Genomic DNA, 16,021 nt, shown 5'->3' on the forward strand with positions numbered 1-16,021 from the left:
TGTGAATGCAGAAATTACAGGCATGTTCTTCTTTCCTGGCCCAACGGAACTCTGAAATGCTCATTCTTGTTATTCATTATTATCTTACACCCCTGCACTCTACAAATGTTAGCAAAACAAGTTTGCGTGATTGAAACATTAACAAATAAAAATAAGAACTAAAATTCAAAAGATAAAGCAGAAAGCTAAGCTTATGGGTGATTTGTTTTCCATTTCTGAAGAATAATTATAGATCTTTGTTTTTATTTGTAAAACTATGGCTATCATTTCATAGTTCTCTTCAACAGGAGTGCACTAGTAAATAATATTATGTATTTATTAATTAAATATTATTATTAAATAATATTATGTATTTATTAAAATCAGTTCCCAAAATCGTTCAGTATAGAATATTCCTTTCCTATTTATTCAGAGGTAAGTTAAAGTTGAAAGAAACTTATTCTCAGGTGGGAATATTTAGCATTGTAGTGTTTTTGATATTATTCTGTTTATATCATGAGTTACATATACAAATAAATATATTATTTAATATTTAAGCACTCAAAAAATGTTCTCTATATTTAAGATTATTTTTTTTTGAAACTATGACCTCTTTTTCTAAGGCTCCTACTGAAACATGGTCTCTAGGGGGCAGTGGAAGAACACACTTCCTGGAATTATTTAACAGATTTTTGTATTTATTTAAAAATGTGAGAAAGAAACAAATTGTGAGTGTAATAATTTACCATTTTAAATCTGATCTAGTTTATCTCTTACTATGATAACTGGAGCTTGTCAGATATGTACAGTGACCCACCAAGCACTTACGATATCCTCAAATATTCACACGCTTAAAAATACGAAGTAGGTGGAAACATGAGACTTACAGAATCTGAATATCTCTTTAGCATGGCTTGATGAGCTACAATCAGCTATGTATATCACAAACTACTTGCTTATTTAAAAGTAAGACATAAACAAATGTGATCAACCACAGATATAAGAATTCTATGTATACATAGCTAACTTCAGCTATGCATTCTGCTTTATGCTACACTACATTTCCTAGTATATAAAAACTGCTGTTCACCCAGTATTATTGTTAAGGTTTTTCATTGTAAATAAACAATCATGAAATATCTTCAGCAGTATGTTTTGACATCTAATGATAATTATTTTTAATATCCTCATTAATAAGTACTCTTTTCAGCTGCTGCCATTGAGTATTTTAAGCTTAAAATTAAGCTTCATAATTTTAACAGTTGATATGGTATACGAAACTGGCTGCATACAAGAAATCAACTTTGTGTACATTGTTCACTGAGTTTTAGCTAGACAAACTCAAATAACTATTTTATAGCCTTTTATTTGAATCTTTTAACTTCTAAATACCTCATCCACAGATTTTGATAAGATACCCGTGGATAAGATACTTAGAAGTTAACAGATTCAAAGTAAAGGCTATAAAAATAATTATTTGAGTTTACTAGGTAAAATTCTGTGGACAATGTATATAAATGCAACTAAACAGAGCTGCATCACTATATTCTTCTTCAAAGATGGATTTGTCTATCACATCTCAAATATGCACTTTCGGAACCCAAAAGGAACTTTTGCCATGCTACCATGCCAAGCAAACAAAGGCAAAAACTAGGGAAGGCAAGCATATTTATAAGGGGAAAAGATTATTTATAACCTGTTTGTTGTATATTAGTATCTTCTTCAAAATGAACCTCGCTGGGGCTGCATGACATTAATGGAGAATCCTGCTCTCTTTTGCAGCTTTCTGTGGAGGAAAAAAAATGCCAATTTCTGTGATAATACAGTTAAACCCTTTCCTGTTTCACTGTTGTTAAGGACTCCTAGTTTCCTACCAGATTAAATTAAGCCTGGTCTAACAGTTAAGGCTCCATGCTAGAAAGCAGAGACTGTAAGAATTCAAGTCCTACCTTAGTCATGAAAGCCAGTGGGGTGACTCTGGGCCAACCTACCTCACAACCTGATTGTTATTGGGGGGAAAATAGGAGGAAGAAGATGTGCTGGGTAAGTTTTCCACCTTAGGTTATTTGTATCAATAATAAAGGTGGGATATTAATATAAATAAATAAATAAATAAATAAATAAATAAATAAATACATACATACATACATACATACATACATACATACATACATACATACATACATACATGGCTAGTGTGGATATCCATAAGCAACAGTTAAACACTAAAAATAAAAAAATTGGTAACAACAAAAAGGCAACAATCTTCTATATTATATATTACATGAAAGGAGGAAAATATGGTGGATCCAAATGAGGAAAATCTGACTGATGTCACATACATGGCTGATTCTATGGAAACGTGAATTGGGAAAGTTGAACCACAGATTTTAGGGAACAAAAGAGAGAGAAATAATGAGCACCATGGAATTAATTCCCTAAAGCTTAAATTCCTTTATTCATTTTCATTTGGTTTTTGTATTTTATTTTTTTTTAGTTCTACCATAAAACATAAATCACAGAAACAATATTATTTGAAGATTACTGATTTGTTATTCATGAAAGAAAAAATCAACAAAACTCTTTTGTTTCTCCTTTTGAGTATGCTTTTTCTTTCTCCAACTGTGACTAAAAAGTGGATTGCAAGAATGAACTTAAGCCACTTTGGTTTAGCCTCTAAAGAACAGAAAATAACATTCAAGAAACGTGAAGCAAAGATAATCTTAATTGCCTGTATTTGTGCCAATATCCATTGTTTGGAAAATTGAATCCTTTTCAACAGCATCACTGAAGTCATCATGAGACTGAATTTGGTTTTCCTGTTTCAGGCCTCCTCTTCGGACCAAAGTCAGATAGACTGTTTGCCCAGTATGTCGCAAAACCTCCACTGCTTGCTGGTTGGTAAAACCTTGAAGATTGGTTCCATCCACCTATGGATTAAACATAGGTCCATGAGGGTGAAACGTCATTCTCCATGCTTGTGGGTTGGTTTCTAAATGTTTCGTTACCCAGCTAGGTAACATCTTCAGCAGAGTTTAAGGGATGTCAGTGTTCTTCTGACTGTAAGGGCTTCAGGTGTGGATGTGGGTCATGTGATGGGCCAGATGTGGTTGTGTCAAATGATAGCCTTAGGATGTGGGTATGTCAACTGAGAGTCTTGGGATGGGTCTTGTGTCACCATCATCCTACATCCAAGCTACAGATACTCGCCACTATTGCAAATATATATTCTTACCAGTCATTGTACATCTATCAAGATTGGAAAAACTGTTTTATTCCAAATTAGGCAAATCACATTTGCCAAATGTCTGCTGAAATTTGGTTTGGAGTTTGTTGCTCTCCTGAGCATAAGAATCCTATCTAAAGATAGACAGCATAGAGTTTGAAGAAAACTGTCTGAAAACTGTGCAAAGGAGCTTTATAAATTCAAATTAACTTAATGCATTCAAAATTTTAAAAAATCTTCTCATCTATACAGGTAGTCCCCAGCATATAACCACAATTGGGACCAGAATTTCCATTGTTAAGTAAGGCGGTTAAGTGAGTTGCACTTTGATCATGTAAATGTGAGAAAGATACGATGGTTGTAAGTTTAAGGACCACTTGTAACTTTCTTATTACAAATGCTAAACGTATGGTTCTAAATTGAGAACTACCTATGTAGGCTGATGGGAATTGGGCAGAAAAGTTTACTGTTACTTTTGCTGTTCATCTGTATTTAAGACTCAGTTTACAAACAATGCTATCAATGTAGAACCTTCAGTTAAATAATTATTTATGTTCCTCAATGAATTAGGTCATTGATCTTATCTGTTTTCATCAGTAACCAAGTCAAAGAAGAGCATCTCTCCTAACCCCAAGACTATTACATTTTCTCAAGATCTCTGTGAAAGAATCCTCCACATTTTTCTAACATCCAGGATCTCATTTGTATTTAGTGGCCAAAACATAGTAGCAAAATGGCCTTTTCTTTATGACAGTCTAATTATTACTAACTCTCAGAGAAAAAAAATAAATGTATATAAAACAAACCGCTTGATTGGGGGGGGGGGAATGCCGACCTCTGTTTTATAACCGTAATAATTTTATCTTTAATATTTCCATCCATTTTACCTATTAATAATATGGTACCCTTAAGCTAAGTGGTCTGTAATGTCCTGAAATAATGTTTAAAGAGTTAGGCATTATGTTTCAGTTTGTGATCTTTGTGTACAGAAATCAGACTTAATAATTTTTTGGTGGATGGCAATCAAGATCAGAGACTTCATATGTGTGATGTTTTAAGAACTCTGGGACCATCCTCCTGAGTTGTTTGTGTTGAATCCATCAAGCATAAAAACTAAATAATAGAAGGAAAAAGGGATAACAGAATTCTTCCAAGGTTACTTACAGCAATAATTTGATCTCCAATGTGGATTCTACCATCATGCTCAACTGCACTGTCTTTTGTGATACTTTTTACAAAAATACCAGAAGGTTCTGCGATTTAAAAATAAAATTGAAGTAATTAAAGGTATGTCTGAGTCATGTACATATTTGTAAAGCTGTTATGGCATGAATCCATAAACTTAAACAAAGCATATCAAGATCTGACTACAATAGTCTTTATGACTTCTAAGTACTTAAGCAGAAATATTACAACATAGTATCATTAAAGTTATCTTGCTCTAACACAGAGGTGGGGAACTGTGGCCCTTTTATAGCTTGTGGACTTCAACTCCTAGCTTGCAGCTCAGGAGTTTTGGGAGTTGAAATCCACAAGTTATAAAGGGACCCTAGTTCCCCACCTTTGCCCTAACCCAATGTATTCACTCTAAGAAAGGAGTGTCAAACTGGCGGCCCACAGGCCAGATGTGTCAACCGCAGGCCACGCCCACACCAGGTCCATGAAGGGAAAAAACATCGTGAAATGTCACATGACGGCAATGTGACGCCGCAAGTGTGACACCCATGGTCTTAGAGATAAACTTACATTTTATCATACAGGTAATCAGTTGCTACTAGATCTTAAACTGTCACATTTATTTTTATTTCAGTTATAGCGCACATGCCTATGCTATAAATATACTAAGCCAAAGACCATTAATTAAAGTAGAAGTTTGACTTCCAAATGAATCACATTTAAACAATTCTGACATCAAGTTCTGAATCTAGTGAAAGAAAATATGCTGCCTCCAATGAATGCCTTTAATTATTTCAAACTATTCCAGACTACAAATCTATTGCAAAATAAAATCCGTATTTTGAAATGAAAGCCATATAGAACATTTTTCTTGCAAAGCAATTACTCTATGTATTGTGTGTGGTACTTTTAAACATCTGGACTGATGTTTAGATTTTCAACCACAAAGCTAATAAATGGATTTCTTAACTTTTTGAGCAGAATTAATTTTAACCATACCTGATATTTTATCCCCAATGTAGCCAGCAATTGTTATTCCCAACCCTTGAGAATTTTTTGTAAGCTCCACATCAAATGTGTTCCCATCTTCAACATTTTCAACTGGTGTATCTTCCAATTTCTTAAGGGAAAACACATGTAGTTATTCTTCATGACAGAAGTTCTTATGGGAAACAAAAATAATTATTCTATTTCTCACCTAAGCCTTAATATTTCACCATTTAATTCTACACATAACACACAGTACTTCTTGCCAGAATGTTACTCAGATGTTAGTTTCATAGTTCTCAAATATAATTAGTGAACCTTTAATAGAGTTAACATTATTTGTCATGGTAAGAGTTCCTCAAGGTATTTATCTTAAATGCTTTTCTATGTGATTCTGGATTCAGGGCTATGGTTTTGTGATTTCTGAGGTTTGCACATACTTTATGCTTGAACTTTACAGAAATCATTTCTAGAAAACAAAACAAAGTAAAAATCAAAATTTAAAAAATGGAAAATTGTCTAATTATGCAAATGTATACACATACATACACACACACATACACACACATACCCAGTATCAAAGAAAGATTAAATATGTTGAAATGTCAATTTAAACATTACTTTTAAACATTGTTTCATTGAACATACTATGGTAATATATAATCGCTAATATAATCACAAAAGAGTGCTCAAAGGAAGGAGTACTTTTACTTATATTAAAATAACCCCAGTCATTATGGCTACAGATGTATGATATCGTGAGTTGTAGTTCCACACCTCTGAAAGGATGTAAGTTGTGTACTTTTATTTTTAAGCAAAACCTTTAAATGGGTAAAAGTAAAATATTAAATTTCACTTTTATCTACTAATACAGGTAGTCCTTGACTTACAATAGTTCATTTAGCGACCCTTCGAAGTTACAACGCTACTGAAAAATGTGACTTACAACCATTTTTCTCACTTATGACCATTCCAGCATCCACACGGTCATGTGATTTAAGTTTGGATGCTTGGCAGCTGATTCATATTTATAATGGTTGCAGTGTCCAGAGGTCATGTGATAATCTTTTGCAACCTCCTGACAGGTCAAGTCATTGGGGAAGCTAGATTCACTTAGCAACCATGTGACTAATTTAACAACTGCAGTGATTTGCTTAAAAAAACATGGCAAGTAAAGTCGTAAAATGGGTCAAAACAAATTTCTCTTAGCAAAGTAAATTCTGGGCACAATTGTGGTCGTAAATTGAGGATTACCTGTATAGCAATTCAGGAAAGAAAATTATCTATTCAAACTAAAAGATCATTTCCAGAAAGGGCATAGCTAATTGGAAGGAATGATTCAATTATTCAAATCCATTCCTCCTAAAGATTGCATTGAAAAACCTGTAAAATGAAAAAATGGGGTATAAATTATGCTACTGACAGAGAGACACAAAAACATGTTTCTGCAGAAGTATAATTTTTACCTTATCTCCATTTTCTTCACTTTGTTACTCTCTCAAGCACTTAATTCTGTTGAATATAATCCAGTTAGCTGAAGCTTCCTGCAGAGCTTGTTTACATTCTTAAGACACTAAAACTTGCTTCAGCTGATAAAGAAATATGTAGACACTTGCACCTCCTGATCTGTGTTTGCACACACCAACTCCCTATTTTATCTTTTATTTTGTACACTTCCAGCCACATTCATCCTTGCATCATTTCAAAAGGTTAAAAGGAAGAGTCACTGGTGAGGTGGGAGGAGCTATGCAAGTGTGATTAAAAAGATAATAAAGAGCACAGGAGATTTTTGGTAAATGAGGTTTAGTTGGAATGAGGTTACTTTTCAGGCAACAGATGAACACAGTGGAGAAAATAAAACACCAATCCAAACGAAGGACACTCTAAGAAATAAAAAAAGACAGCTGGGTAGCTAACACCTAACTAGCAGCAGCTGAAGTTGTGCCAGTTGATTTAGGTGAAGAGCTACAGCCAGGCACTGGCTGGCACAGAGAGGAGCCCAGCGGTGGATGCAAGGGAGGAGGACATAAGTAGAAGAATAATCCAGATGAACTCAAAGGGCTGCAGCAGAGCAAAGGGGAAATGCTATGATGCAGTGATTGCTTAAGCTGCTATTACAGCCCTATTCAAGTGGCAGATTGAAGTTAGCAGGTTAGCAATTATTTTTGCAGGCAGGCAGGACATTTGACATAAAAAGTGTTGTGAACCTCTATCTACCATCAGTCCTGTTCCTTTAATATAAGTTACATGTTATTACCTTGTTCTCCATCATACACGTTTGCACTGGGGTACCCAAAGGAGCTGTTGTTGATGGAGCGGCCTCCTCAATTAGTCCTCTGGCTATCACCAACTTGACTCGGTTTCCACATTGCCTCAGGACTTGTGCCACCTGCTCACCACTGATCCCAGTCAAGTCTGTATCACCAATTTTCAAAATATGGTCTCCGCTGCACAGTCTACCATGCTAGATGAGCAAACATTCAATTGTTTAAAAAAAATTATACACAGAGGTGTCTTAGAAAAATGCAAGAGTTTTACCTATAACCTATCTTAGTTTTGGAATATATATATATTTGCTTTTAATACTGCTGTAGTAGACAGTTATTTTAAATCTTTTTATCATATGCTATTTGTCTATATCTATGCAACCTCTGATAAAAAATGAATATATTTTAAATTAATAAATGTATCATTTTTTCATGGTTCTAAGTAATAAGTTTAGCATTGCTTACATTCAAAATTTTTGTATCATTTATTGCTTTTATTCCTATTTATTAGCATATCTACACAAAAGTCACGCCTAAATTTAGCACTGTTTTCCTCCCAAAATGAAGAAAAACATGGAAAACATCCTGTTCAAAATGTCTCATTTCTACCTTATCAGCCTAGGATTACCAAATCTACCTGAAACCAACCAAATCAATTCCATCCCTTGTCCATAAATCTATTAATGCAATGCATGTGTATATGTATGATGACTCTGGCCAAAAACCATAGCACAAAAAAAGAGGGGCATAAGGGTGGGACACCCCCTTCAAAGAAACCTAATTATTAAATCAAAAATTACTGTCTAAAATTGCTCGTAAACATTCCCATTTAGAAAATGGATTTATCTCCTATCTGCTTACCCAACACCTAAATTGGCCATGGGCTTACAAGGTGGTGATGGGGAGATTTGAAGAAAAGGGGACTGTTTTTCATGTGTGAACGGCAAATGTGTGTGGCTTAAACTCTGCTATCACATCTGCCTCACCAAGAGTAAAGACCGTGTTCAAAAATATCTCAAATACAGGGATGAAAAAAGTTCTCCATAAAGGAACTCTACTATCTGCTTTTCTGTGGTCCTCATTCTCAGACAAAACCAGCTTCCTATTTCCATAGAAAAATTATATTCGTGACCGATAGCAGTTCAGAAGCAAAGCTTAGCATTATAAATTTGGCTGAGGTTTCAAGCCATAGCTATAAGGATCATTTGTTGGCAAAAGGTAACCCTTTAATTCAAGATGTTTTCCCTCATTGAATATTAGCATTCCATTCTTTCTATTTCAAGTAAATAAAGGTATTTATTAAATGGTAAGAAGTAATTATCATACTGTAACTCTAGTACAGAAAAATATATTGTGTACCCGATCAGCTACTCCGCCTGGAAGGATGGTTTTAACTATCACTCCAGTTGATTTTCCTCCTACTATCCCAAATCCCAGACCCGATCCATCATTCACCAACTCAATAGTCTCCACATGCTGCCAATGTACCTTTTAAGACAAAATCTTACGTTAGTTTCATTTTTTTAAAACAACCTCTAAAGATATTCCATCGTATTTGCATTTTCTCCATATAGTCAATCTCTTTTCTATAGCTACTCCAACTAATGTTCATGAATCATCAAAAGAGCCTTTTAGCGTTCTATATTTTCAGTGGTTTTACTGGCAAGTTACAGTGTTTTAACAGCTTAGTGAATAAATTATTTCGAACATGAAAGATAAAATCTTATGCTTGCTTTCCCCAGGTATTCATTCAGGTGCGCTGACTGAGAACAACTCATTTCTACTCAACTCCTGAGTGACTCCATACTAGGCGTAAAATGGTACATCTGATCAAAGGTGCTATTCAGCCAGCTCGGACCTGTTCATCAGAACTGATAGTGGAAACCACTAACCCCGGCTCTATGCTGTCTTATTTAAGCACATTTTCAAGCCAAAGTGCACGTGCGGAAGGCCGAGTGCATGCATGGATGGGGCGCATGCAAGCAAAGTGTGTTTGCACTCACATTTGCAAACCAGTAGGGAAAGTAAGGGAATACTACCCCTTCATCTGATACACAGGAAGGACTTGGCTTAACTCTCTCAAAGGCAACGGACTGAGACACTCTCTTTTTTTTTTTGTCTTCCTTCACTCCCTCTTTAATCTACACCATGAAGGCTCTTCCTTATCAGGCTCTCATCAAAGGACCCAATTGAAGAACAGACACTGCTTATCATTTAGGATGTAAGTACATAAAAACAGCCTTGCTGAGTTAAACCAAGGACTCTCTTAATCCAACGTTTTGCTCACACAATGGCCAACCAGATACCTCTCAGATGCTTACAAGCAGGAGATAAAAACATATCATTCCCCCCCTCATTGTTCCCCTGCAAATGGGTTGTGGAGGCAAGCTATGGCTCCACTGGAGGAGTCAATGAATAGTCAAGACCAACAGTCCTTGATAGACCTCTCACACAATTTGCTTTTAAAGTAAGTTTTTGGTAATTAAGTCCACAGGTTTATAATCTGCTAAGAACTGATGAAGACACATTTTATGGAATACAGAAAGTCTTATGTATAATACGCTCCCACCACCACCAAATAGGATTTATTTTTGGTAGCTGGGACATGAGTTATAGTGTGCATTGAACCTGTTTGAACTCCTTCCTGTACTATTTTCTATACACCAAAAAAACAGAATTGTGACTATAAGCAGCTTTCTGTGGAACTGCAACTTTACACAATAGCTAACATTCAGCAACATGTTGCAGAGACCTTTTTTTATCTTCAAGAGTACAAAGAGTTGCATTGACTGCACCAACCTAAGATACAAGAAATGAGACAGACTTGTTTTCAGTGTCTACTCACCGGGTTTGAATGGGCTGAAATTGTACTAGCAGCTGACGGAGATCGAGAAATTACTGGACTGATGAGCTGAGGCAAAGCGCCCCTTGCCACAACTAGCTGGACACTCTCTTTGGCTTTCTGTAGGATGCCGATAGCCTGTTGATGTGTTATGGTCTGATCAAGGGCTTGCCCATTAATAGCAAGAATTTGATCTGCTTCCTGCAATCTGCCATCCCTGTTATAGACAAACAAAAAGCAAAAAAAATAAGCATCATTGCCGGTATTGCTATCGTATTTGACAGTTTCTCCAAAATACTGTAGTTTTTTTTTAATCCAGTTTTCTATTTCTTTCAATGCAGATTTATTTTTATTTTGTTTATTATTTTTGAAAAAAGTTTCCTTGAAGTTTTGCTGCAGGCATCTTTTTGGGCCCCTTCTTGATGAGCTTCCTTTGAAGCTAATCCACAGACCCTGTCTCCTAGCTTCACCCCAGAGCTGCCTCCTCCTTCTTGCACCCCAATCCGAAACTAAGCATATTATATATTGGTTGCTTCCAGCTTTGTTTGCTATTGCCTGGGAACTTTATTCTTGACTGTGAGCCTGCTGGGTAAAAACACCAAGTGTTTTACTGCATTCATCATGAAAAGTATTGAATATTCATCAATCCACAGTTTACTTACCAAACATCTTCACAAATGGGGGAGGAGAAACTTTAAAAAAAAACATCCAAAAAAGCATCCTAATTACAAAGACCATCTTACAAAATGGACTCACACTTTAATAAAGGTTTAATAACCTCCTTTATTAAAGGTTATTAAAGCATTACACTTACAGTAACACTTTCTCAAACTTACATCTAAGTGGTCTGCTATAAAGCAGCTATTGATCTAATCTGTACTAATATGTTGCAATTAGTAAAAGAAGTCAAACTATAGACTAGTGATATAGAAGATTTTTTAATTTAGACTCTCTGAGAATATTATGGTATTCAGATAGCATTTCTCAATATTTTTCTTAATTCTTAGCAAAAAACATATTTTCTCTGTATACTGTATCAGAAAAATGAGGGTATAAAAATGTTGATATTACAGAATGTTGTCAGTGGAAATAAATACATTTTTGCATGATTAAATGTTTAGCCTGATGTAAAAAAATTTAAACAGACTTCTATGTAAAACTGAACTGGATCAGAGAAAGGCTGATTGGCAATACTTAAGTCAAATTTTATCTGTATAAAACATATTGAGCATAAACAAATTGAAATAAGCCTTCTTTTCAACCCAAATTTTTATTTATGTTATCTGTTGTTTATTGTGTTTGTATACTGCAGTGAAAGTGAAATGTTTGCAAATCTGTGCGCCTTTTTTCAGCAAAATATTGCACAAAACAAGCATAGCACCCAGACTGGATTAACTTATATGTATTTCCCAAAGGAGAGTTGGCCACCCTAGAGAACATCAACAGCCAACTGCTTTCCAACATAATGAGAGAAAGGAAACAAACAAGCATATCACCTCCCTTAATCCCATGATACACCTCCAAACTTGGCCTGCTGAGCAGGGGGGAGATAGCAATAGAAATAGCACTTAGACTTATATACTGCTTCATAGTGCTTTTACAGCCCTCTCGAAGCGGTTTACAGAGTTAGCATATTGTCCCCAACAACCTGGGTGCTCATTTTACCCATCTCAGAAGGCTGGAAAACTGAGTCAACCTTGAGCCTGGTGAGATTCGATCTGCCAAATTGCAGGCAGAGGACAGTCCACAGAAGTAGCCTGCAATATTGCACTCTAACCATTGCGCCACTGCAGCTCTTAGAGGTTATGTGCCCTTTGTTCATGCTCCTGGGTCCTGTTGATTTTGAGATTCAGGATATGTTTAAATGCAGTGAGTATTAATCTTCAAAAGCACTTCCATGTTAGCTTTTAATGGATTTTTTTATTATAAATACATATTAAAAAACCAACAATAATGTCTTAGTTGATTAGCATGCTGAGTATTTGATGTTCAGTACTGCAGACTGTAAATTTAAGGAGAGACACAGAAAGCACACCATATTAGTAACCTCTCATCAAATTTCCTTCATCAATAAAAACATGCTTGGATTTAAGGAAGACAGTAAGGGTAAGGATAAAGCAAATCCTTCAAATAAATAGAAAGTAGATAAATAAAGTCTCTACTCCCACCCAACCCCTGCCAATTCTTCCCAAAGTTGGCTCACTGCTAGCATTCAGCAGAGTCCTATTTATTCTTTTGTATCTTGGATTAAAAAAGAGAAGAATTGTTTCCTGTGGCTGAAACCCTCAAAGTGTGTTGAGTTTTGTTTGAATGACAATTAAACTGGTTCAAGATTTGCTTGGTTAAAATATATGCAATTCAAAATGTTTTGTGAAACATTCTAACGAGACGTCCTTTGAGCTCAAACCCAACACATTCACTAATTCATTCATTTCATAAAAATAATTATTTAAAGGATACATTTCAAATTTTAAATATTGTTTATGTTTACAATCTATTTGAAGGCTGGCATTTATACATCTTTTTCGGTGTATAGCTTACAGGCAAACTCACCTTTGCGCCACACTTCCATCTTGAATCTCCTGCACAAATATACCGAGTTCACCTCTATATTCACTCTTCAGGCCAACCACGCTAAAACCAAGCCCACCACTTGTAGGTTTTAAAAGTTCTATTGTCTCAACAAGACGACCCTAGTAGCAAAAACAACAGGAAATAAGCCATTTTGAAAAAAACTCAAAAGCACTCCGATTTCAAAAGGTTCACTTAATTTTCATATTTGTATATTAATGAAAACAATCAAGCAACATACATCCAGTATAGACATGAAAATGTGTGTTTGGCAAGGCACTATGGTTAAGAAAACCAGGAACATTGATTGTTTGGAAAGCCTAGAATGTTCAGGACTATAAATGGATATCTTCTAAAAATGGAGGGTGACAGAAGAAGGTAATGTCAACTCACTCAACCCTGCTGCCTCTGCAGATTTTATTTAATTTTACTTATTTACTAAATGTTACCCAGGACGTAGTGGCTCAGTGGCTAAGATGCTGAGATTGTCAATCAGAAAGGTCAGCAGTTTGAATCCCTAGTGCCATGTAACGGAGTGAGCTCCTGTTACTTGTCTCAGCTTCTGCCAACCTAGCAGTTCGAAAGCACATAAAAAATACAAGTAGAAAAATAGGAACCACCTTTGGTGGGAAGGTAACAGCGTTCCATGAGCCTTTGGCATTTAGTCATGTCAGCCACATGACCACAGAGAAGTCTTCGGACAGCACTGGCTCTCGGGCTTTGAAACAGAGATGAGCACCACCCCCTAAAGTCGGGAATGACTAGCACATATGTGTGAGGGGAACCTTTACTTTTACTAAATGTTATGTCACTCATCTCCCCTATAAGATGACATATGGAAACGCTATCCCTGATTGTAATCACATATGAAGAGAAATTGAGTTTCCTATTTAATAATAGAGAAAATCATTGTTAACCCAAGAAAGCGAAGGTAAAGGAAAGGACTTTGGAAAAATCAATTCGATGTTTTCAATCATCTAACTGAGATTTAATTTAAATAAAATTTACCTGTGCCATATTTCTGATCAGTAGTTCAAATTCATCGCTTGCAGGCTTCCCATTAATCTGAGGAGTTATCGACTGGAGAACAATTCCTAGCCCATTAGAAGGGTTACTGTTCTCTTGAGCCATCAAGTAGGAGTCATTGTGTAGTGAGGAGCCCACAACACTACCATGACGGGAAAGTTGCAGGTGCTCACCAGATGAGGATATGGAAGGTGCAAGGTTCACCTGAAAGTTGTATATAACATTTTTTTAAATTTAATTTAAAAACACAAAAAATACAGTTAACAGTATAAAAAACAAAATGAACAAAAAAACAATAACCACTGGAAAATATGTCCTAAAATGACACATGGCACTGAAATTGTAAAAACAAATATTACTGTAAACATTAAGAGTAAACAAATCTTTGGATTTAGTTATTTTACAGGGAAATCACCTGTGAACAAAAAGGAATTACATAGTTCCTTCAGTGATAGTTCGGCTATATACAACTACAAGGACCAACTACATCCTCACAAGAGCACGAAATAATAATACTGTATACAGGTAGTCCTTGATCTATGACCACAACCAAGCCCAAAATTATTGTTGCTAAGTGAGACAGTTGTTAAGTGAGGTCTGCCTCATTTTAGGATCTTTTTTTACCACAGTTATTAAGTGAATCACGAAAGTTGTCAAATTAGTTAGATGGTTGTTAAGTGAATCTGACTTCCCCATTGACTTTGCTTGTCACAAATTTTAGAAAGGTTGTCATGTGGCCCTGGGACAGTGTAACCATCATAAATACATACCAGTTGCCAAGAGTCTGAATTTTGATCCTGTGGCCATGGAGATGCTGCAATAGTCATCTGAAAACAGTCATAAGTCACTTTTTGTACTGCCAATGTGACTTCAAAGGGTCACTAAACAAATGGCTTTAACTCGAGGACTACCAGTGATCACTCTTTTTCATTTCTAAAAACACACTGTTGGTAGCTTTGTCTTTTAACTGCATTTGTCCCACTTCTTTCAGCAAAACAAATTATGTGCTAGGATGAATAAGATTTAAAATGTTTAACTGAGTGATATCCGTGATTTGGAGACTATCGTATCGGGAAAAATATCAAAAGCTATATAAAATATCTGTGTTGATAGATCATACAGTCTAGAAGTTCTTCTGGCTGCATTTCAGTTAGACCAGGGGTCAGCAACCTTAAACACACAAAGAGCCATTTGGACCTGTTTCTCACAGAAAAGAAAACATTGTGAGCCACAAAATCTTTCCCATGCCTGACTATTTCCTGAGTGCCCACAAAACCAGCACAGGCATTTGAATTAAAGGCTCTGTTTTCTTATGAAACTTTTCTTGGATTTATTCATCGTTGGCCTATTGAAGGTCGAAAAGCTCAATAAATCACGTGCTGGGGGTGTCGCACATTGGTGGTTGTGACACATATTTTGAGCAGCAGGGAGCCGCAGCAGAGTGATGAAAGAGCCACATGCAGCTCCAGAGCCGCAGGTTGCTGACTCCTGAGATAGACTATGAATCTGGATGGCAGATCATTTCATTAAGAAGAAAGTCAGACTTCCTGTTTTTGTGATTCATTGTCCTTGAAGTTCATCTAACAGATTATTCTCTCCTTTCTTAGGAAACAGAATGTCTCTTAATGTAAAGAAAGAAACTGATTAAGAAAGAAACATTGCTGTCTCTCAAAAATTGAAAAGGCAAAGGGAAGGCTTCCTGTTATAACTTGAGACTAGTTACAAAAGAAAAGAAAAGGATCTTAATTCATATTCATTCCATTCAAAACCAGCTAAGATTTAATTAGGTTTTTAAAAGGCTTTAGTACACACTATGGCAGACTTCTGATGTATTATTGACTACTAATTCATCTATAATAATTGATAGTGGCACTCCACTCTAATGATCATCATTTTTAAACTCAATTAAAGAAAGTGATTTGCATGTACAAAAAGGATTGATTTAGC

General features: G+C 35.7%; 1 protein-coding gene across 9 annotated transcripts in view; it reads right to left on the reverse strand.

Annotated features, from left to right (window-relative positions):
* MPDZ (multiple PDZ domain crumbs cell polarity complex component) overlaps nucleotides 1-16,021 on the reverse strand; it is a 112,859-nt gene that overhangs the window by 84,014 nt on the left and 12,824 nt on the right. For all 9 annotated transcript variants that reach the window (XM_087716083.1, XM_087716087.1, XM_087716080.1 and 6 more), the window contains exons 4-12: nucleotides 14,057-14,278; nucleotides 13,031-13,170; nucleotides 10,481-10,694; nucleotides 8,995-9,123; nucleotides 7,626-7,832; nucleotides 5,381-5,501; nucleotides 4,370-4,458; nucleotides 2,711-2,909; nucleotides 1,676-1,765 (exon numbers count right to left, since the gene is read on the reverse strand). In XM_087716083.1, the coding sequence (XP_087572209.1) occupies nucleotides 1,676-1,765; nucleotides 2,711-2,909; nucleotides 4,370-4,458; nucleotides 5,381-5,501; nucleotides 7,626-7,832; nucleotides 8,995-9,123; nucleotides 10,481-10,694; nucleotides 13,031-13,170; nucleotides 14,057-14,278 (1,411 nt within the window). The remainder of the gene's footprint in view (nucleotides 1-1,675; nucleotides 1,766-2,710; nucleotides 2,910-4,369; nucleotides 4,459-5,380; nucleotides 5,502-7,625; nucleotides 7,833-8,994; nucleotides 9,124-10,480; nucleotides 10,695-13,030; nucleotides 13,171-14,056; nucleotides 14,279-16,021) is intronic.

Source organism: Thamnophis sirtalis, unplaced genomic scaffold (genome assembly GCF_051295495.1).
Source record: "Thamnophis sirtalis isolate CommonGarterSnake01/CBP01778 unplaced genomic scaffold, rThaSir2_p1.2 scaffold_5, whole genome shotgun sequence".
Lineage (NCBI taxonomy): Eukaryota > Metazoa > Chordata > Lepidosauria > Squamata > Natricidae > Thamnophis > Thamnophis sirtalis.